We start from the raw sequence: 23,937 nt of genomic DNA, 5'->3' as shown, positions 1-23,937 counted from the left end.
CGGCGGCAGAGGCTAAGAGTAGTTTCATGCATTATAGGTGGCGGTTCAAAAAAAAGGTAAAGTGAACATGTAATGAGCTGGAGTCGAGAGCTGTTAGACACTTTAGCGGCACACACCCCACCCCACTGCAAGGCAAACTCAAACGATCTCTTCCAAAACATAAGATACTTCGCCGAGCCAATGCTAGACGCTTAAGCATATGGCTAAGCGACCCTACTATCGGCTATGACAAGGTCATCGCCTAAGATCGCTTAGAGGAAAACTAATCACTATGCCCATCCATGGCATGCGCTTGCTGGACCAGGTGAACACTCCCCAAGAAGAAGAGAGTGATTCGTTTTGTAGCAAATAGAACTTTACGATGACAGGGATACTGTTAAGACACCCTATACAACAACAGCTACATTAGAAACAACAACAACAAAGCTAAAGCCAAATTATAAGCTTCAACCACCGTTTAGCCCTTTTCGATCTAGCGCACGCAAAAATCCTATATTCTACGTACATATTACGGTGCTATGCGTGCAACATGTCTTGTATACAGTGAAACTTCTCTTATTATATTAGGTACCGATTTAATACCGATTTAGTCTAGTAATCGCGGTATCTAAGAAGTGTTACCTACTATTGGATTTGAACCAATGACTCTCGCCGTATGAAAACGATACTCTAACCCCTGAGTTAAGTAGGTTGGGCTTCCAGTCTTATAGCAGCCTGTTCTATCGAGCCTTGAAAGTCTTTGCCATTAAATCGATTTTCTGTTAAAAAGCCAAAGCCTCAATTTTGCTTATGTGTCAGATGCTATCCCTTTTAAATGTGGTATCAGCAAGCATAAATGCTTTAAGCCTGGGCCAGGCGTACAGCGGCCCTGTCACCAACTTACAGACCAGCAGTAGACCGTGCAATGTACACACCACTGCAGACAATGGCCACATTATTGATGACTCATCACTAAGTGCAATTCTAGTGAGATTAACTAAGCCACTGGCTCTGCATTTGTATTATGTGGCTTGCAGGCAAATGAAAGCATGGAATATATAGAAAAATCTCTACAGGCTGCCAAAGATAAAGAGGCTTTCTTACATTACCCTGCCATTATGGAGGGTCTTAATCCGATAATAGACGATACTAATCTTACCAGTGTGATACATGGCTCTACGTGGGATGGGACACCCTGCCTTAGCCTCCCATGTTGACAATCCTTGAATAGCCCTAAGTAGTAAATACTGCATAGTAGGGGTAATAGTATACTGCTTTATAGGACCCCAAAGGAGACTTAAAGCCTTACTTTGGACCGAAGGGAGCTGCTATTAGATTGAAGGAAGCTCTGCTTCGATTAAATTGAATAAAACCGCCCATTTGCAATGCATTTATTAAGCCTTGCTTTGGACTGAAGGGAGCTGCTCTTAAACTGAGTGAAGCTCTGCTTCGATTAAATTGACTCGTTGCACTGCATATGTCGGTGGGGATTTCCAGCTCAATGAACCCCAAAGTAATTATCTCGCGCATTAACAGTAGGGCCGGCAATAGCGTTAGAAAAGCACTAGTCGAGCTCACCGCATCAATTGCAACTAGGTTGCTGCAGCTCTTGAAAGGCAGGCACCTAACAATCCTAAAAGTTATCGTATTGTGCAATCGTAGTAGGGAAGGGTTATAGAGAGTGCCTAGAATACGAGGAATTTTAAAGACACAGTAACGGAAAGCTGTAATCAAATTCTTTTTTATCCGTCCTTTTATCAAAATTAACGTAGTTGTGTATAAGCCTGAAGCAATGGCATAGTTCACTAAAAAATCCCCAAGACCAATCGTTAAAAATAATGAATTGCTGTTGCTGTTAACAGCATCTAACCAACCAGGTAACCACAAGCTCCGACTGGCATTACATTACTTGCCGGACTATCTTAGAAGATAAAAGCACGTCAAAACCATACGAAGCTTTACTATGAGCCAATTGGATCCACTGAGCAAATACAGGTTCAATTAGAATCTGTTTTTCCGGAGTCCTAAAGAAAAGGCCAATATGACGTCGTTGTAAACAGAAAGACCTAACGTATGAAACCCCAAAAAGAAGCTAGCCTAACTTAAGTAAGATATTATTGCTTCTTTGTGCTCTAGCATTCTTGCTAAGACATTATCTCTATTTTGCTTAAAATCGTAATCTCTGAAAAAACAGATGGCTCCGTTTTAGCTTTTGCCATAATAAACCCGGCAATGTATTAGTGATGTGTATATAGCGCGCGCGGCTTGGGTTGTAAAATCCTGTGCTATGAAAGCATAAGCGGGTAGGAAATACATATATTGCGCGACGAGGGAAGTGATGACCTTCAAAACAGCTAAAGCGAGTCCCAATTGAAAGTGAAGGGAATTCTTCATCGTATCGTAAAGTCCCTTGTGTCCACGTCCCAACCTGCCTCCTGGGGAAATAGAAGCATCTAAAATTTCCTTCATGCTATATCCAATACCTTTGTTAGTCCTGTACTACTGGCCAGCAATTACAAACACAACGGCTATTGCCAAGTAGTGATAAGCAATATCAGTTAACCACAAACTTTGAGTCTGCAAATGCTAACTTAAAAAAGTTAGAATAGCTGTTTCCACCCCGCACAGTGCTATTGAACAAATGAGTGTTGGAGTCGGGATTTTGTGCATAAACGCTCCACTGACCCGAAAAAAACGGTCCTAATCCCTGGGGATGCGAAGCGGTAGTTAATAAGTCGTTCCATCTAACATGTCCGCCCTTCGCTTCGGGAATAGCTACATAAACCAAATGGCCTATCCAAGCCTTTGAACTCACTTCAAAGAATCCCGAAAGGTGGTGATTAAGCCGAGATTCAGCCTTTTTGATCCGAAAAATGAGCGTTGGCTAACGTCTACGGGCTTGAAACTCTGCGTAGATGGAATGGCTGCTGTGGATTGAATCTGCGGTTCATCGAAGCCGCGAACAGGATAGGTGACAATGTATGCAGAAACGAAAAGGATGTGTAGTACAGGGCCAGGCACAACGGGAGCCGGCTAACAAGTTTACTTCGGTCCGTAACCTTACGCTTGGTTGGGTCGTCCCTTGCCCCACAGCCCAGTGGCCCTGTTGAGCACAAGGCCTCGTTAGTGAGCGCCGACTCGCGGATAGAGCCCGCTTTTTTGCCCATTCGCGCCAGGCCCTGCAATCAATAATCCTAGGCCGCTTTGGCTACGAAATGAAACGATGCAAAGGCTAGACAATCAATGATCCGGTAACCTTACCCATATTACGCTAATAGGCAAGGACTGTGGGCCTTCAAGATCGCTCTGCTCTAGCTTACCTTTGAACAAGCCAGCAATGCACTCAGGGAAAAGCGAGTCATTGTAGCCAGGTAGAGAAGGGCTTTGCCCTTTCGGTTAATTTCGAAGTAGCGAAAAGAAATTGTCAAAAAAGAACGGCAAGAATCTTTGTCTTACCTTTCGACAACGCCATCCTTTATTTAATCTATTCGCTTTAAAGTTCATTTTGCTTCGCTTGCGTGAAAAGTTTAACCATAAACTTATAATTTAAGTCTTTACTATGAAATAAAGACAATAATCCCAAATCAAAAAAAGAAAGGGTCGTAGATTGAATCAATAAGGATCTAGAGGCCAATTGGGTCCATTCAAGCTCGAAGGGTCACGCCTTAGAGAAAGAATGGTATAGTTTGGGCATAAAAAGTGAATTTCATATAAAACTGCAATTAAAAACCCGGATGCCCGCACAACTAAGAATAGGTGACTTGCTTAAATCTAAAGAACCAGGTAAAGACAAGTATGATGGCATAAAAACTAGTGCAGTTCCCTTTACAAAAAGTCCCTCCAGTTTACGATACGCCAGTTCCAGAGGGAAATACTTCCTTTTCGAACCCTCAAGCACAGCCCAAGGATTGGGTGTTTTTTCTTCTTTTCTGTCGTTTTTCAAAGTTTATGATTTTGCCTTGCATTTTAAAGATTATTCCACTATACCATTACAACGCGTTGTGATTGGCTCGGTATGGCGCAGAAGGGGAACCAACAATAGCACTACGACTACGAGGTCAGGCCCAATGATTTCTCTATCTATCACTAAGGAAAGCAAGCAAGCCAGCTTTCCCCTCCGGTCGGCGGCAGTTTAGCAAGCGCGCTTTCAAATGGATGATGTTAAGGCTACAAGTGGATGCAAGGGGCAATTTAACTGCACAACCTAGCCACTATAGATGGCCCCTTTAACACAACCAGGCCGAAGCGGAGTGATCTTTTTTGCACACAAACAAACATAATCATTACATTACTATAAGTCTCAAGTCTGGGTGTAGCAGGACTTGAACCTGCGACCATTAGATTAAAAGCCCAATGCTCTACCAACTGAGCTATGCACCCAAATGTTATTGCATTATTATTGCTATTAATTAGCAATGAAATAGATTTCTATGTAGTAATTAAACAAAAAAGAACAACTCTGGCTTGAGCATATCACGATGGCATTATAGTAGTATACATAAATGAATGTTATCTAGGTAACTATCGCCAAGATTCCTTAGCCTCATTTGCTTCATGTCAACCATTAATACTGAAACAACAATTTTGCCAATACAATAGCCAAAATTTCAACAATGGCTTAGTAATGTTTTATAATAACTACGTAGCGGGGTCCCCATTCTTGTTTCGGATTAGCTCAGTCGGTAGAGCAGTGGACTGTTAATCCATGGGTCGCAAGTTCGAGTCTTGCATCCGGAGAAAATAACTAAAACACCGTGTAAAGTTTTAATTTCATGCACGGTTCTAAATGAGCGGAAAGATCGAAAATCTCCTTTTCGACTCTGACTCTCCTACACCAGTCGTTGCTTTTTTTTTTGTTACTTCTAAAGTAGCAGCTCCTTAAGTGATTCTTTGGCTTAATTTTCCTACATTTCCCTAACAAGTGGCATATGGTAGTAGGATTATTGGCCACTTCTAACATAATATTAAAAAACAAAATTGCCGTTACTCAAATAAGCAAACATGAAACGTATGCTAGCTTATCCCTCTATAAGCCAAATTATATCTATTATGATTGGAGTATTTGTTGCAGACCCGGAGGTTATGCAAGTATAATAACTCATACGTTTATTTATATACTTATGCACCTAGGAACTAAAGCTTTAACTTAACTGCTCTATGCCAACACCGTCTGTAAGGACCGGACAGTATTGCTTCCCCTCTGGGGTTCGGCTTTAGGCCAATTCTGGATCTCCTCTACCATCTTGCCTTTGTTTTTTGCCTTTCTTTCCTTCTCTTTCTCTTCTATTCCTGAAAAAGAAGCAAAAGCAGCTGTTTCATCACATCAGGAGGTTGGATTGTTTTTGGCTCGAGAAGACGCAAGGCAATGGAGTTTTGCTTCAAGTTCTTCGTTTAAAAGCACTATAGCACTTATGTTCCTCTTAATGGGAATAAAACATTTTCATGTTTTGACGGCTTCACCCTTTCTGCCTGGGCTTTCTGTGGCATGACATCTCATTCGGCTAGAGATTTTCTAGCTTGACAACCACATCACTCTTAATTTAACTTTTTACGGCTACTTAATTTAAATGTGAAACATGGTCGTATCTCATTCGGCTAGAGACTTTATTGCCTGATATCTCATTCGGCTAGAGACTTTATTGCCTGATATCTCATTCGGTTAGAGAATAAATTGCCAGATATCTCATTCGGTTAGAGAATAAATTGCCAGATATCTCATTCAGCTAGAGAATAAATGGCTTGTTGCTCTTTCTACTAGAGAATAAACAGTGGAAACTTATAAAATAATTACTATTAACCATGATTTACTCTTCTTTTATCCCAAAAGCTTCTTATATTATGCAGTTTAAACGCTGCAATTACTATTACGATCGTATTGATTTACGGCCCATTTACCCTCCAACACAAATCTATAGCTATTCCCTGCATCTTACTAAAACGTATTACTCTAACCATAGCTATTCCTTGCATCTTACTAAAACGTATTACTCTAACTATACTTTTAACCCCAATTTAAGTGTTTTTAAACCTTATAATTGTTTAAAAATACATTTTATTAAAAAAAGAAACTTAAAAACAAAACAAACAACAAAGCTTTAAAATAGGCGTGTGTTATAAGGTGGAATAGGATAGATCAATAAGCACTAATGCCCAGAGCTGAAACCATATATCCCAACCAACTGAGACATGGTAGAATAAGCACCTTTTTAAGATCTTTTAGGCAAGAGCTAACGCAGCACCTAACTAAAAAGGCTGTTATCTTACCTACCCAGGAGATGACGCGTCTTGTCTCTTACAAATGAAGTTTTTCCTTTTTTTTAGCGCATTTTTATAAGGGTGTTTCTATAGCATAGTTATGCTAGCACGCAAAAAAGCTCATGCCTAAGTAAAGCGGTTAGCTAGCAAAAAAAGCAAGCTGTAGGCAAAGACAACAAAAGCCTACCTACCCTACCATTTACGTTGGGTGTCGTTGGATAACCAAAACATTTGGTAGAGTTTCTTAACCAATTTAGGGCCTTAGCCCCAGACCAGTAGATCTGGGTCAAGACAAAAGATAAGTTTTTTATACTATAGATGTGGTTCCCAAACTACCCTGCATTCTATTCTATGTAACCCATGTTTGTAATAAACAAAACAAAACATACAAAAACTAAGCCAAACAACCATGCTCAAAGCCTTAAGAAGAAAAATGACAATAAAAAGAGTCGAAGCCATAATAGGCCGTTGCTGTTATCGTTGTTATAACGCTAATTTACAGGTCGCAAGCAAGATTGTTGCCGATCAACCCGTCCCCGTTGCTGTCGCAGGTAATGGAGGATTTCAAATTGCTTCCCTCCCATTCTTTTTTTTCTTTGAATTATTGTTTACTTACATTTCTGTTGTGATAATAGTTTTGGTTATTGTCATTTTCACAGTCATTTCCTTTAGACATACAAACTGGAAGGTGTAAAGATGGCTCTTTTTTACGAACCGGTCTTTTTTTTTGTTTTTTAATAATTATTATTAATTACAAAATGACGCTTGTAAGAAAAGGTAAGCAAAATCAACGTTTTAACTAATCCTTGGAATGGAACGGTTAAAGATTTAACCTTATCCTAACTCACAAAAAAGTAGCATAATTGGCATATTTAAGATGTACGGGTTTTTTGAGTTGAGGTGGATAACCAATCTATCCGATTGGTTCGTAAGACAGCCGCAGAAGCGATAGCACCGGAGAGCTCAATTACCTTTCATGCCCTTTCACTGGTTTTCACCATCCTAGCTTTCTTTCACTTTTTAGTGATAGTGATTTTATTTGTTTTTTTTTGTTTTCCCTCTTTTTTTTGCATTATAATATATGATTTCGCGGTGGTTTACGTAGGGTCCTATCGACCCATAGAACTCTACGGAAAGTGTAGACGGAAGTACAGGAGTAGTGTTGACGGAGGGTGTTGGCATTTTTGTTTTCGCCGTTGTTTAATCATAAAACACAAAGAACAGCCATGAATATTAGTATTAATAACCGCAAAACAAAGTTTTAAAGTAACAATGAATTTAGGTTGTTGTTTTAATTTTAAAAAGCCCCCAACAAACTCCCCGCAGGCTCCAACCCCTGGCCCAATTAATGAGGTTCCCCCCATTAACCTACCGCCAGCAGAAATTCGCCCATTTGAAACCGAACTTACTTTATCACACTGGGTTAAAGAGACGGCGCCGTCAAGTACATCCGCGGTGCCGCCGCAGGCTGCAGAGACAGCAGAGATAGTCAACCTTGCTTCACCTTTCGAATTCTTAAACTTTACTGTAATTTACATGATCGCCTTGGCCTTGATCATTCTAGCAGTCATTTACAGAAAACGTATAAACTTTTTAGTGTAAAGATGGTAAAAACAAAACGCTCTTTATGATATAGTCAAAAGAAAAGGATTGGAAGCCGGGATCACTTCCTCTGCTTAAGAGCATCCCTATCATTTAGTGGATCCAAGTCCATGGCCTTTCTTAGGGTCACTTGGAGCCCTAGCAAGCACTATTGGTGCTGTTATGTGTATGCATTCATTTACAGGAGATAGAGCACTTTTTGCCTTGGGCTTAGGATTAATCTTATATACTATGTTCGTATGGTGGCGTGATGTTACATGTGAATCTACTTACGAAGGACATTACACTAAAGTGGTATAATTAGGGCTTCGTTACGGTTTTCTTTTGTTTATCGTCTCGGAGGTTATGTTTTCTTTAGCCTTTTTTTGGGCCTTTTTTCATTCCTCTTCGGCACCTGCAGTAGAGATTGGAGCTATTTGGCCCCCTAAAGGAATTGAAGTTTTAAATCCTTAGGGAATCCCTTTTCTAAATACCCTTATTCTCCTTCTCTCTGGAGCTGCTGTGACTTGGGCTCATTATGCCATACTCGCAGGTTTAAAATAATAAGCAGTTCATGCTTTAGTAGCTATCGTTTGGCTGGCTTTAGTTTTCACTGGGTTTTAAGGAATGGAATATTATGAAGCACTTTTTATCATCTCTGACGGTATTTATGGGTTTACTTCTTTTTTAGCTACTGGGTTTTATGGGTTCTATGTCATTATAGGAACTATTCTCTTGATGATACGCGGTATTCGTTAATATATGGGCCATTTCAGTCCTTTACATCACTTTGGCTTCGAAGCAGCTGCTCGGTACTGGTATTTTGTGGACGTGGTTTGGTTATTTCTATTTGTCTCTATCTATTGGTGGGGAGGTTCATGACAAGGTATGGGCCTTGCCCTTCCCCAACTCGTTTACAACGCGTTGTAAACCTTAACCACAGGGTCTACTTTACTATTTGGCTTTGCGACCTTAAACACAAAGTTTACTTCTTACACTAACACTGAAAAGAAACCTAAGTTGTGTTTTTTGTTTTGCATTGGGTATTAATATTCATGAAAGTTTCTATAGTTGCAGCATTGACAAATCTATGAATACAGCGGCATAGATAGGCTGCTTTAGTGGATACGAACCCCCAGAATGTCCCATATCTCTGTCTTTCGCTACATTAGGCTCCACTTCTACTTGTGTTTGTGTTTAAGTTAAACATGGTGTTTTTAATTTTTTTTTGTTTTTGTTTTTTTATTTATTTAATAAGCAAAGCCATAAATATCAAGAACAAACCTTGTGTTGGTGTTAGCAAAGCGGAGCCAACGCAAGTCCTTTGGATGCATGCTAAGGCATTCTTGCCTCTCGAATCAAATAAAGTCAACAGAATGTAAATTGATTGACCGTTACCGCTTCATCTTACTATTTATAAGCCGTAGCTTACTTCGACCCTTCCTATTTTTTATAGAATCTCTGGAGCTTTCCTAGCCACTGTGTTGCTTGTTGGTATTTTCCTTTTGAAGGTTGGTTATCTTAGCCTTACTTTCGATAATTGTTATTAATACGTTTTCTTTGTTGTAAACTCTTTCTATTGGTTCGTTTTGGGCTTAGTAAATTTTCTTTTCCTAGCTTTGTCTCATTATATGAATAATGGGGTTTGCTACTTATGGTGGGATTTGGGTATTGTTTTAGATCTATCTTAAGTACATACTTCTGGAATCCCGATGTTATTTCGTGCTGCCCTCTCAGCCCTTCCAACACTTATCCGATTCCTTTTTTCGTGAAGGGAGCGAGCTAACTCCCTTCCCTTGGCTCAGGCGACGTTTAGTTACGTTACGACATTACACAAGGCATCCCCGACCGGCAAACAAAACACAGGAACCCCTCCGCTCCGCGAAGATAACTAAACTACAATTTGTCATTCGATACCTTTTCCCGGTTTTCTCTGCATCGATTTGAAAACGGTCTAGTCGCATATATCACAGGGCTACAAGGGGTTTAAGTCCTCTTATGCGAGGGCAAGGATAGGATAGGCACATCTGTTACAAACAAACAAGGGTCGCACAGAATCCGATGCGCTCGAGCCCGCTACGAATGGAATGCAGCCTTTCACCTGAAGAAAATTCATTATTCTACGAGAATGTTTGCAAAAGCGTTGCTCGTCGCGGGAGATTCTCTCGATCTGAACTCGGAAGCTGGGATTTGACCTTTTCCGTCGCGCCAACGCATTTACTTAGCGGCCTAGAAACGAGTCATTGACTGGTATTTAAGCAATCTTACCCGTTGCCTGTACGGAGCCCCCTTTTTATATAGTTAGACCATCACCCGTCAACACAGCCTCAACATTATCAGATTCTGAATTCGAAGCAATGCCAACTGTACCGTCTTCGGATTCCACCAATTCGCCAGCCATTACTTTATTAAGTCCGTGAATACGGGTGATTTTGTCTCCCACTTAAACGATGTTAACAACTTTTCTTTCTGCCCTTTGATTTGCAAATGATGCTACGTCAGGTTGAATGTTTATTACCTGGCGAAAAGGAGAGGTAAAAATGAAACCTTCTTCATGATGAAATGGGGGCTGAAAGTCGCGATTACGTGGATTTGTTAGCCATAGCTCGTTGCAAGCCGATATAGTAATTAATCATTCGCAGCGTTAGACGACCGTTTTTTTGAAATTTCGGATGCTAGTCGAGAAACTGTCAAACCTGCTTAATTGCTCGTTGCTTCTCGAAACGAATTGCATAATTTTTACTTTCTTCAAGTTCCGTTTCCGTGCAGTCGTTGTCAGTTGCATCGACGAGATCTCGTCGTTCCCTATCCATCTGCGTAAGTCCAATAATGCGAATCTCTAAGCTTTCATTTCCGCTTGTTGCAATTGCCCTTCGAAGGTTGTTTTTCAGTCGCTTCTGTGTGGCGCTCTTCTGCATCTCGAATCGTATGAAATGCAGGGATTCGCGGGATAGCATTTTATCATATCCTGTGATAGAATGGGAAAAGATTTCCCAAAGACATGCTTTTTTGCCGTCATTCCTATTGTAACGTTTACCTGGCTTCTCTGTCTTGTGGCAAGTTGGCATCCCTATTACAAGGCCCCGTAGGCTGCAAAGGTGGACTGAAAGAAACTCCTTCCCGTAATTGCAAACGCTAATAGCAGATTTTAAGTTTTGTTGCCCTGGCTTTAGAGCGTTGTACCTAGTAGTTAGTCTTATAATGTTAGCTACCTTGTCTTTTACTAAGTTATTGCACTCAGTAACGTTTCAATCTTGCTTTTGCTAAAGCAGCCTTTTCTTCGTTGCATCTAGCAATAGCAAAAGCAAAAGTCGAATTAATCAACATTTTTTACATCTTTTCTGCTGTTTCTATTAAAGAGAAAATTCATAGAACGCGAGGATCAATTGTACAGTAATGTCTAAAGGTAGGATTGAGAAGGCTATTGAAGGTGTCTCGAATCACTCGAATCCCCTTGGTTCCTAATCCAACGTTACCTACGCTTAGCGATAGGGGACAGGCGTATTGATGTACAACCTAGGTGACTTTGGATTTTATAAAAATGGATCCTATTTGCGCTATCCGACTTATGTGAATAGTTTGGCTGAATAAGTGCTCCCTGAGCGTGCGAGTCACATGGCTTCTTCACTGTTAAGGTCCCATTTGAATATTGTCTTTTCTGAGCTATTTCGTAGTAACGGTTATTTTTATTGCATTGGCATTGAATTTTCTTTTCCGAGAATCATCACTTAACGCCTCGCTCATGCTATCGTTGATTGATAAGGTGCCGTTTCAGGCTATAGGGGGTCGGATTCGCTTCTTTGAGAGCCAGGACTCTCTTTTTCTTTTTTCAATCGCTTGTTTATTTTGCTTTTCTTGTCGGGATCTTGCTTGATTAAGCCCTTATCCTTTCGATTGCTGAGGGTTTGCGTCGTCTACTATGCGTGCTTTGCTTCTTTAATTCATAGCCAGCGCCTGCTACAAGAATGAACAACCATTATCCCTCTTCCCTTCGGTTGAGTGGCTAAAGCCCCTAGCACAACATTTACTGGCACTTACTAGATAAAGGTTACATGGCGGAAATAGCTTAATGGTAGAGTATAGCCTTGCCAAGGCTGGAGTTGAGGGTTCGAGTCCCTTTTTCCGCTTGCAGAATTGCTATGGTCTGCACTATAGATTGTCGTACAGGGCTATCCTCAATACTAAAAATAGAGCAAGCAAGTTAGATTTTGTACTATCTGTACTTAGACATGGTTCTGTAGAATCTCAGGGTTACGTAAGGATAACTATACTTTATCACTGGGCTGGGCTTATAGACCGGGAGATCTCTTCTGTTTACCTGGGCCCGGCATTAACGTAGTAAACATTGCTGCGGACACATCGATCTTTATAACCGAACCGTGCTAGTCGAAGACTGTTGCATATGTCTGGTCTCCTGCACTGCACAGATTAGCGACCGAAAGACCCGACCCTAGCACAGGAAGGATTATGGATCATTAGTCAACAACTGCTCTGCTGATGTAACAAGTACCAGCTTGTATATGTCAAAGCATGTGGCTACAATTTGAACCCACCATTCGCTACCCTTTTTATATAATAAAAGCGCAATGGCTGCCGTGTGCAATACCCATGCCGGCATGTTTGTAATAGATGAGCCTCTTGCTTTATGTTTTGTGCCTATCCCCGCTCTTTGCCCCATTACTATTTCACTTTTTAAGAGCTAAAAAAAAGCTTAATCGCAATCTGGCCGTAGGGACCGAGTTTGAGTAAAGGAAATAAACAGCCTTTACGGTTCTACACTTTGCTAAATCGACCTATCAACTCATAGTTGCCGTTTAGGCACCTTGGGGTTCATTGCCCAGGCCACGCAAACTACCTTTAGTTTGGTTAGAGAACCGGAACCACAAGTGGTTGGGTTGACTTGGGTAGCGCGTTTAACAGGGACCTCTACCCCCAGGCCCGAAAAGCGAAAGCAAAAACAACATTTTTTTTATCATCAATACGAATTTAAATAAGATTCTTGTATAATAATCCATGCGTAACCAGGAACAATTCAATTAGTGCGACGACGAAACATAATCGTAACTAACTGCTTATCGGGGTTTGGAACTACTTCTCGGCCCTGGCTTCTCGCAGACTTATCGACGCGTTGCAGATGGTGGATAAACCATACTGGTATAGATTACCTGTACAAGCAAGCATTTAGAGTAACCTGCTTGTTGTTCATTGTTATCTCGGTGTTGCTAGCTTTGGCTGTTTACTGCTTCTTTTCGTTACGTGGTTTTTTGTTCTTTGAGTCCCTTCCTGGCATGCTAACGCAGCCCCTTAGGCGGGCTTGTGGAAACAAACAACCACGCCACTGTAAATGTTATGAATACAAGATGATTATCACCTTTAAACAAACAAAAACAAAAACATGCTGAGGATCAATCGAAAGATAAGTCCTTAGCTTCTTTATTAACAATAAATAAGCATTTTTCATCCTTACCTTCTTTGTCTTCTAACAGTACGGTTTTAGAAGATACTTCAAGGTTAAATATATCCCCAGCTTCTTTGCCCCCGAATGCTTCTTTGTCTAAGCCTTTACTTTCTTGGAACAAAATCCGTTTTTTATTGGGATTTTCCCTTTTTGATATTATCAAACATAGAAATAAGACGACTATCGGAAACATCCGCAATTAGGGATATGCCCGTTTAGCTGAAGAAAAGGGCAATAGTGAAGTAATGCCTAAGGTGTCCATGATGTCTTTTTATTTTCCCCGCACTTTTCTTTTTTTTTGTACTCTATGTTATGACTGAGAATAGTTATCTTCTCAACAATAATTAAATGACGAAGAGTTCACTTGTATGAAGTGGGAATCTTACATACAGTTTTGTATAGCAACGTTATAGCTGTCGACTATTTCACAACTACACCGAAAAAACCCAACTTTGCCTTTATTTAATTAACCTCCAAGTTTGAGGTAACGGCTTACATACTAGGTATTGACTACAACTTGCAGGAACATTTAGTGGTCCTCGCTGATTTACACGCATGGGAGTTTACGTGTCCTATGCTGCTTGAGTTAAAACGTGGGCTAGCTGTATTTCCGGCTACTAGACTATCATCATTGCCGGGTGCAGCACTTGACTGCTTTGCCTGGTCAAACGAAACAGGTAGAGACTGACAAGGTTTTTTCGCTACATGCTCTACTCGAAGGGCAAAGGTAGTCAGGCTTCCTTTCCATCGATATCATCAACTCTGACTTTTAAAACAAACCTAACTAGCATAATGCTAACGGGGAAAACGGGATTCGAACCCGCGGCTTCTGGCGTGACAGACCAGCACTCTAACCGACTAAGCTATTTCCCCTGCCCCGGCCGGAGGTGGAGGATTCATTAAGCCCCCATCCCTGTTATTTGTTCTTTGAAGATGTTACGTGCAATTTACGAAGTAATATGTGCTGTGTTGTCCAATATAGCCCTAGTCATTCTATTTTACTCTGCATGCATCTTTTTTGAAGCCACTCCATAAAAGCTCCATACATACTTATGTAAATAAACGCGACGGCGCCTAAATGCCTGCTGGCGGCTTTTTTGGTGCTTTTTCCCTTTTAAAACTAGCGTAGCACGAATATTTTTTACCACAGTATTACGTCTTATTATATTCGTGTTTGGAATTTTGGATGTCCTACTCCTGCGGGATGTCTTATTTCTGTTTTTGCGAAACTTTAGATCCTTGTTCCTGGATTTTATGCTTTTGCTTTTGTTTTCATGGAATCTACCTCTAGAAAATTGATTTTTTTTTGAGAGGTGAAACTTTTTTTTATTCTTCTTGCGGTTGCGTTTGTAAGAGGGACTTCTGAAAAGGAAAGCTACGAGCCCTGCGATAACTACAGCATACCCACCCTTAATTAAATTGAAAATCAACCCTTTGACCTTGTTACAGTCACGCCAAATCTTAGTTGGTTCAATCCAAACTATTTTCTTGTTCAATGGTTTTGACAAAATAATTCCCGGTTTACGCGGCTTTGGCAAAAGAAGTCTTGGTTCATAAAAATGAAGCTCCTTTACTTCTACTTTTTCTAGATTCGAATCTTCGATTCCAACAAAATTATACCTTGCTTATTCAGTAATTGACACCTCTGCTGTCACTTCATGTTTTAAAAGGATTACAGGAGTTTTCAGTCCTGTATTCACCAAGATCATATTTGATGAGCGTAACAGTTTGATTAAACCCTTGTCCCTATCATGCCTTTTATTTCCATATCGCAATAGCTTTACTAAATATTATAGAGCGCCTTCACGTAGTAAAGTGGAACTGGAATTATGTAGTTAACCTAAGCTCTGACATTGCTGCATAAGCTTGGCTCCTGAACCGTACATGAGACTGATGATCTCATACGGCTCTTCCCGTCATGTTAGCGTCTTCTCTTTAAGCTATGGCGAAAGGCGGGCGTTTTAAACTATAGTACGATTTTACTTATAATTGTAAACAAAGACAGTTAAGACAGTGATTTAACACGAGTTTAAATACCTTTACCTTACATATGATTTGCTGTTATTTACAATTAATAATCAATAAAGTCAATGGGTCTCCATGTTAGCCCTGGAGCTTGGTGGAGAATCCTCTTTCTAAGAGCATACAGCCAGGCAGGCCTTCCGTTTCTGGAGCTTCATGGGCGTTGCCCCGTTCCCTAACCGGATGCTTAGACGTGAGCTACACTTCGTAGAAGATGCCGCAAGCGTAAATGGTTCGTCCTAGACCTAGAATGAAAGAGCCATCAATAACTTACTTTTCTTGGGCGTCTAGGGACGCTCAATGACAATCCCCAAGTTGTCACTGCCTTACTTTTTCCGCTATTACGATAATGAGTCCCTCGGTGCAGTCAGCACCGTCGATTGTCGGGCAACGAGGCTTACACTCATTCATTGTTCGTCCTATGTGTGCTCTAGGCCTTTTGCTTTTGTGGCTTCGAGGGTAGCTACCTTTCTATTAAATCAAGGCCTGAGAGTTGGCTGAACATCCCAGCTATTGACGTGGCAACTAACGATCTCTGTTTTTTTGTCTGTTTCTGGTTAGAGTTCGCGTCATTAGTAGTGCGGGTCATTCCGCGGATATTGCTTGGGACTAACAGATCACACTGGGGAATGATTAACCAAAGCTCGTTTTGCTTTCTTTTATTTTTGTTTTGTTTTTCGTTATAAGGTCTGTTCTTATCTTAATATCCATGGGAGCTTGTAAAAAGATGAAAACATGAAAATGAAAATGAAAGGGATCCAAAACAAAAGTAGTGTCATTTTCATCGAAAATAGTGTCACTTTCATCATCATCGGGAGGTTGAACTTTCCTAGATCGACTTCCTGTCCCATTTGCTTCGGCATGATAATTTAAATTTTAATAAATAAAATGAAAGAAAATATGATAAGAAAAGAGAAAAATCAAGATAGAAAAAGAAATTAAAAAAACACATAAATTACAACCGTGCTTGCGTGAAAGGGAATGGAAAAGGGAACCGTTAGGATCGCCCATCAGCTTAGGACCACCAGGTTGACGTCGCCGCATCGGCTAGATCTGGCAAGTCGAGGCTATTGAGATCGAAAACACAGTGGACTTAACGGCTTCGTCTATCACACTGTAAAGCCGATAGATTGTATCATTTGCGATAGCACAGACTGCAATAAATATCAGCAATCCTGCAATCATCCCATTCGACTGATAGGGTTGGTGGTTACTTCAGTTACTAATTCGTTAACTAAAGTTACTTGAGGCTAAATCAGCTAAGGTTGTGGATTAGCTATCTCCTTTTTTTCCGAGTCGTAGTTTTTTCAGAATAGAACTAACCATAGGGATAGGGACTTTACTTGCACTCTTACTTTCGTCACTTTTGTTTGTACCCCTTTTGTTGCTATCCCTTGCTAAAGCCCGTGGCTGCCACAGTAAGGGCAACTAAAAGGCTCAAAAGACTCTTTTTGGCATGCATTTATGCTCGTCAATTCAAGGCCACATTTTGGTTTTATTTGTTTTGCAAGGCAGATGCGGTTCTTTGATCCTATTCGCTACTTATCTGTTGCCATTGTATGTTATTGGAAGGTTCAACGCCTTTGGTCATAACTGGCCAGGTGGGATACTTGACCTCTTAACGTTGATTGTCGATTTTTCAATCTGATGATGAATCATCGAACCCACTCTGCGGAAGCGGAGCTACCATATCAGTTATCGTGGAATGCTCAGGGCAAAACTGGAACTACTTTATCCATCTTTCAAAAGAAATTATCTAACCTATAGGTAGTTTGCAGGCCAAAAACACACTCGCTAAGCTATCAAAGACCGTTAGTTAACGTTAACTTGCTATATTCAAATCCAAGACCGAAGCACAAGAGATTCTTGTTGAGAGAGAATAAGTTTTGCCATCCATTACCACGCACGCAAACTACCTTTAGTTTGGTTAGAGAACCGGAACCCGGCGCCGACGATTGAACGAGTTGTTTGTCGCTTCATTCAACGGTAGGGGTCTGGGCCGTGAGTAACTTGGTGCAACATGGAGATCGAATTCTTGCATTCTATTTAGTTTGTTTTTTTTTGCGGAACAGAAAGCGACATCGAGGGAAGGAAACAAGGCAACCTACACTCGTGTAGGCTTGAACTGATCGCCGGCTACTCCCTTTCCAGAGGGTAGGTCCGTAAGATGGTTAGGGAAGGTTTCATAAGGTAGTGTTCGCAGTCCTTGCCGGTAACCTCGCTTTGTAGTCCTAACCACTAATAGTGGCAGTGGCATTATTACCTTGCCCTTCGTAGTTACTACCACTAACAGTGGCATTTTTTATAACTTCTTTGCCATCATTTCGACTAAGGATTGAAGAACGAAAGCGCTCATTTAAGGGAACAAGTGAATCTGTTAAATGAACGGGTTATTCACTTGAAACGGTCGGAAAAGTTTATGTTTGACTTGTATTCTGATCAAGTTAGGCGTAAATATGGGTTTATACAATTGACACAAAAAGGCAATTCAGTGGAAGAGCAGGGGCAGTTACGTGCAAAGACAGTGAAATTCAAAGGACAACCGCAGAGTACGACAGGAGACAGAAATCACTCCTCTAGATCTGATCTAGGGGGCGCTAGTAAAGACAGCAATCTTAGTGTCAGTGAGCCGCTTCGGATCATGAGCCCAACTGAGGAATATTTTATTAATTATACTTTGATGCTATGGCTGGATTTTGCCACAGACCTTTATTCCCCATTGATCAAATGGGTTGTAAAAAAAACTGCAACGAATACAAATATATTGTCGCTACTTCCTTGGCTGTAACTTTTACTTCGGAGATTGAAGTGACTCCTTTTAGGTTAGGAGGGGGCGCCTTTAGTTTAGTTTGGTAGAACGTGGGTCTCCAAAACCCGATGTCGTAGGTTCGAATCCTACAGGGCGTGTTTTTTCTTACCTACCCAAGGATTGCTTAAGCGGTACACATTAAAATTGAAATAGGAATAGAATTAATTTTCGTCGTTAGAAAAGCGGCACATCTGCTATTTGTTTCCTGAAATACTTTTTTGGACAGAGAAGAGGCGAGGAGGTAGGGGGAGGATTCGACAGATATCTTTTAAATCCTTCCCCCTTCCCAATATCAAAATCTTATCTTAGGTAGGACGATTCTTAACTAAATTTCATCGAATATTTAATTGGTTACTCTGTCGGTATTACAAGTATGCAGTTACAAAAAATCTAGCTAGGGTTATCGGAATTAAGCCTAACACGATTCCAGATAGTAATGCTTCAACCATTTTAATTTGTGAATGTTTAATACAAATACTTACCAAAGTAAACGCATTAACTAATAATTAATCGTTAGTAGGTGCGATGGATTAGTAAGCGCTGTGTGTAAAACTTTTTCGTCCCTATTTACTTTTTTTTTCCTTATTTTCTGCTTTATTTTAGCATATTAAAGCAATTCAAATAGTCTGACAGTGCTTTGCCTATTCGTTTTTGGCTGGCATTTAGGAAGTTTTATGTTATAAGCTGTAAGTCGGGCTATCTACAGTTAACTTTATACCTTAAACGGTGTAGAGTCACTATGTATAGGAGTCTGGCCGTTAATGACACGGGCATGGCTCGTTGTAGTCCTTGCTTGGGACGCTGACATCTAAAGCTCCGTTGGTTTATCAAGCAAGTTAAAGGCCGCTAGTAAAGTAAGATTATTCGCTATCCTGCCTGAGGCAATGAAAATTAAATTGAAATGCCAGAAATATCGGTAAAACAAATCAAATAGAAACCTTTTTCTAATGGATTAGCTTTTTTCCTTATTCTCATGTTTATTTGCTTCGCGTGCAGAACGCTCAAAAACTCCGCCGATGCCTACGGAAAGGCCACAGGCAGAGTCCTCTAATTCCCTAGTCTTTACTAACAATTCGAAGGGAGTTCCACAAGAACCTGCTCCGGGCAGTAGCTCAGGTTCAAGTGATTCAGTGCCTGACTGGGAAGGGACCCTCCCACTTTGGCAGATTGGCTTAAAGATATTATATCCTCGGTCTTTTTTAAAGTTCTTGTATGTATTGGATTTTTTTAAGTGCCTTCTCCCCCAAAAATCCTGTCTTGGCCCAGATCTACTGGTCTGGGGCCCAGCCCCTGTAGCGTGAAAAGCTTGGCAAAAAAAGTGAATCATGCCATCTCGAAGTCAGAAACGTATGCCTCTAGCTCAGCGCGTTGTCTAGAAGCACATTCGCCTAATGAGCAAAAAACCCTAATGAAGGATGTAGAGAAAACAACACTTATGCAAGAATAGCGAAACGCTATACCGAAAGCTATCCGCTTCTAACTCTCCCAACTAAGCCCCATTGCGGCTACAGGCTGCCCATCGTGACCATCCCGTTTTATGTTGCTGCCATGAAGCTGACTGTCCAAGCTGCCACTTTCCATGTATTGATTGATAGATTAGCAATTTGCTGCTTTATTAGCTGCCTTGCAGTAGCTTAATAAGGGAACGAGGTTAGCTCAAAGAACTTAAACTTAAACTTGGCAAGCTGAATCTTACATAGGTTGGCTTGTTTTTGTGTTGCTTCGAAACCTAGAGAAAATACAAGCCTTTTTGAAGGGAAGCGATAACACGTAACCAGGGCATACGTAGGCGCGAAGCCGCTGAAATCGTATTGGCATGGCCTAATCGCATTACTACGCTTAGGACAAGAGCCTCGTCACTATGTTATACAACCTTAGACCCTACTTACGTGTAACACGGCGAAGCACTTGAACTTTTAGCTGCCGCTTTGAATACATGAATAAATTGAGGCCCGAAGGGATGAACACGTTAGTACTGACTGATTTGCGATGGCTAAAGTCTTACTGCTCTCTAAGGGACGAAGGGGGCAGCCGAAGCGAAGGCGCGACGCGTTTTCGTGTAACCGATAGATTGGCGTTGCCATAGATATGAACTGCCCGTTGCCTGCGGCCCTCGTTGTTTCATTGTACAGAATACCTTTTCCTTGCCTCGCCACTTAGGATCAAGACTAATGCAGGGTACGTACAAAGCAAAAAAGGAACCGATACGATCAAGAAAGAAAGATAGCCCCCGTAACCCCTAAAAAGTAAAGATAGGCGATATCCTGCAAAGGCAGCCAAAGTAGGCCTCGTGGAACTGAGAAAGGTTAGCCTCCCCGCAACCAAGCAAGCACTGCTTTGATAGCAAGAAAGGCTAGAGGTTGTAGGCAGAAAGTATCGAAAGCAGGCAAGAAGGGAAAGTGGGCCAGTGCAATAACCCAGACATTATTGATCCTCTGCTTCTATTTACTCAATTTTCTGCCTTCCTTCCCGTGGTTGGCTTGTTTTGTTTGCCCTAGCGACACCATTAAGAGGACTGGGTGATTGTGATTAGAGATCAATTCACTGTCGCTTCGAGTACACGACGAGGTTACGAAACCCGTCATGGCGATAACATGGTAATTTAGAAACAAGGCGTGTATGAGGAACTATCAATGTCTACGGTTTGCGTTGGGATTGCCCTTCGGCACTTCAGGGCTCAACCAATTAAACTCTCGGTGTCTACGGCGTTAGAATGAACTTCGTGCATCCATTTATTTCTACGGAATTACCAACGCTAGACTGGACGTATTCGACCATGCGCCCAGATTATGCAGGGAAAACCAGCGATACTTTTTAAGAGCAAAGGGTACAGGAACGTAGTGGCGTTCTCAACTCATTCCTCTGATCCCAGTATAAATTGGATCGGCGAGAAAGGTTAACCCAACCCTGCTTGACACTTTGTGCCCCTCGCTCCCTAGTCTTGGCATAGGATTTAAAACATCGAAAAGGTGGGCTATAGGAAAAAGCGTAGGGAACCGCTTACTTTAAATAAAACAAGAACTGAAAGAAAGAGGACTGAACATAATACCGGGTGGAAGATACATGCTTTACCTTGCAAGTTGTGAAAGCTTTCTTCTCAATAAGAGTGAGAGTTAGTGGTATATAGCTTTATCGAAGCCCGAAATGAAACGATGTTGCACTGAAGAGGACTCGAACCCCTAACTACCTGGTTCGAAGCCAGGGACTCTATCCAATTGAGCTATCGGTGCGGGGGGGTTGGGTCAAGGAAAGCCCAACCCTGGAAATGTTTTTTGCGTTATTTCAAAATGAGTTTACGTAATTAAAGAAAATTAACTCAATTAAAAGACAAAAAAGTCAATCTTTGTCGTTGATGATCTCTCGGTTGGTTACCGAATAATTTAACCATCCCTTCCCTAAAAGAAAGTAATTACTTGATATATGTAATCCGTAATATTCGGATTCAGTCGTCAGCTGTGGTTTTTACCCTCCCCAGGGTGTCCGCTCTGCCCGTGAGACGGTTTTTTAACCACGACGTCTACGTTTAAGTTTAAAGGCAGTCCCTTTACGAATCCGGCTTCTAAGCCTATGGAACTTAACGAAAATCTGGACAGCGTCCCTGGCTTTATTATGAACGGCTTGGATTTTATCCGCCTCCTCCTGCGAAACAGTTATTTCTGTTTCTGGATTCAGCGGCGGCATGTCTTGCTCAACAAAAACTACTTCTGGAGTCGAAGGCAAGAGCTCAAACAGGGCTTTATACATGTCAATCAAAGGTTGCGCCTGGGAGACTATTTGCGCGGCATAATGCGCTATCACTTCCTGGGAGAAGGGGACCTTCAAGAGGAGTTCTATGCCCTCTTCCGGGGACATGCTTAAAGGGAGAGATACCCCAGAGATGAGCATCAAGCCAGGAATAAGGTCCTTATGGAACGACGTGAACAGACGGGAGTTTGCCTCCTTAAACTGTACCGAAATCTGAGCCCATTCCTGCATTGTGGCTTCGCTGACTATGGAGGGGTTTAACTTGGCAGAGATAGAGTTTACTAGATTGTTTATTTGCGCAGGCTGCAGTTGTGAAACGAATTCATAACCGTTCTCAGCGCTGGGCAATCTGCCTTGTTGGCAGGTTTTTAGTATTTTATCACAATCTTGCCAAGTTTCAAATAAGATTGAACGGCAATCCTCCTCCTTTAGTTGCATAAACTGTGAATGTGAAGACGCTTGAGTTACTATTGAAGAACTACTAGCGCCCATATTCATACAGTATGCTGTTTCAGCAAACCCAAGCCCAATTAGATTTAATAAAATTAAAAAAAGAGCAACAAACAAGAATACCTTTCTCAACGAAAGAAAGGAGAGATATATGGTGAGGTTATTAAAAAGAAAGGAGAGATATATGTTGAGGTTCTTAGAAATAAAGGAGAGATATATGGTGAGGTTATTCAAAAGAAAGGAGAGATTTCTGGTGAGGTTATTCAAATTCAAAAGATTTCTTTTTTTAGTGAGGTTATTCATGTTTATCTTGTTTTCTTTTTTTAAGATACAAATAAGATTGAAAAAGCCATCGTCAAAGCAAACAAGGCAATAGCTTCTGTTAAGGCAAAGCCTAAAGTAACATAACCAGATTCTCCCCCTGATCTTTTTCGTCTTTTCTAACAGGCAAGCATCAACAAAAGGGCCTTTCCATACGAATCATGCCATAAACTAATTTCTGTGTTTCCTCACTATTGCTCAAAATCCACATTTAGTGGGCCTTCCCCAGGGTGACACTGAAGGTCTACCTCCTTTCATGCGCCCTTCGCCTCCTCCATAGGGATAATCAACCAGATTCGTGGCAACACCTCGAACAAGGGGGCCCGGGCCCACTCGTTTTTGAACTTCGACTCCCTTTGCACCCTGCGAAGACTTACTCCTTCTCTTTCTTTATGCAGGCCAAACTGTAGTTTGCTTCTTTATTCTAGAGGGATTTTTATGCACCTTCAATTATCAGTACATATGGTTCATTGGGGAAGACCCAATGATGGCATGCGGCCGAACGCCAGAGTGATTTGCAGGAACTGACTGCTAAGGGCCCGGGGGGCGGAGCTCTAATCCAAATGGTATAGCTATAGCTGTAGATTTTGATGGCGTTCATTTAATGTTCGCTTTCGTTTCTGTCAGCTTGTGCCCCCTCTACGAGTTCTTTCAGCTGCTGGATGAATATCTCCCGCGGCAAGCCCGTTCGGACTAAGGCTTCTTGAAGCAGTGCTTCTGCCTGCGTTTGTTGCCCAAAAACTTCTGGTAGTTGTGATTGGTTGGGGATATTTTCAAAAAGGAGCCCGTATAGGTAGGTTAAATGAGAGGAGTTTTGCTTTGCGAGATTTTTTGCAAATAATGTCGAAGAAAGAAGGCAGGAAGGAGCTGCGGGTCCTCAGCGTCTTCTTGGCGACGTTTCTGCAAACGTTTAAATTTTGAGTATAGCCTCTACTCTTTCTTCAAGCGGCGCTTCCTCTGGCACTCGCAAGATTCTTAGCTCCGCAGCACTAGCGGCTTCCTTCAAATCAAGGGCTAGGAGACTAAATATATGTAGCAATTTGGCCGTGGTTTGCTTGATGCCAGGGATGATCGAAGAAATCCAACTTTTTTGCTGGACAGTTAGGCTTAACTCTGGCTCAAGGGGTCGCCGGTTTTCCTCCTCGATCATCTCATCTCCCCCCTCGAAGTCTGCTGAGAAAATCCGCAACCGTAAGATTATGGTATTAAGCAAGGGAGTTAACGCTCCCGGCTGCATGGAGGCAATCGCTTCATATGCGATAGTTGCCTTGGGCAATTCCCCTGTCGAACAACCTCTTCTGATATTTTAGATATCTTT

General features: G+C 41.4%; 1 protein-coding gene, 3 non-coding genes and 1 pseudogene across 4 annotated transcripts; 1 reads left to right on the top strand and 4 right to left on the bottom strand.

Annotated features, from left to right (window-relative positions):
• Window positions 1-4,286: 4,286 nt before the first annotated feature.
• TRNAK-UUU (transfer RNA lysine (anticodon UUU)) lies at window positions 4,287-4,359 on the bottom strand. The gene has a single exon. It is a non-coding gene; the product is annotated as a tRNA-Lys (tRNA).
• A 9,713-nt stretch (window positions 4,360-14,072) lies between these two features.
• On the bottom strand, window positions 14,073-14,146 carry TRNAD-GUC (transfer RNA aspartic acid (anticodon GUC)). The gene has a single exon. It is a non-coding gene; the product is annotated as a tRNA-Asp (tRNA).
• Window positions 14,147-14,271: 125 nt separating this feature from the next.
• On the bottom strand, window positions 14,272-14,982 carry LOC147416889 (uncharacterized; annotated as a pseudogene).
• A 3,146-nt stretch (window positions 14,983-18,128) lies between these two features.
• On the top strand, window positions 18,129-18,202 carry TRNAW-CCA (transfer RNA tryptophan (anticodon CCA)). The gene has a single exon. It is a non-coding gene; the product is annotated as a tRNA-Trp (tRNA).
• Window positions 18,203-21,608: 3,406 nt separating this feature from the next.
• LOC147416887 (uncharacterized) lies at window positions 21,609-22,286 on the bottom strand. The gene has a single exon (XM_086507986.1). The coding sequence runs from the start codon at window positions 22,284-22,286 to the stop codon at window positions 21,609-21,611; it is 678 nt and encodes a 225-aa protein (XP_086364112.1).
• Between the last annotated feature and the right edge of the window lie 1,651 nt (window positions 22,287-23,937).

The sequence above is a fragment of the Adiantum capillus-veneris genome, unplaced genomic scaffold (assembly GCF_014529385.1).
Source record: "Adiantum capillus-veneris isolate H3 unplaced genomic scaffold, ASM1452938v2 Hic_scaffold_392, whole genome shotgun sequence".
NCBI lineage: Eukaryota > Viridiplantae > Streptophyta > Polypodiopsida > Polypodiales > Pteridaceae > Adiantum > Adiantum capillus-veneris.
Note: the sequence above shows the minus strand (reverse complement) of the source record. Positions and strands in the feature narration are given on the sequence as shown.

What these genes read in the sequence shown, in the direction of transcription:
- LOC147416887 (XM_086507986.1), bottom strand. Translation starts at nt 22,286, where the DNA reads ATGCAACTAAAGGAGGAGGATTGCCGTTCAATCTTATTTGAAACTTGG.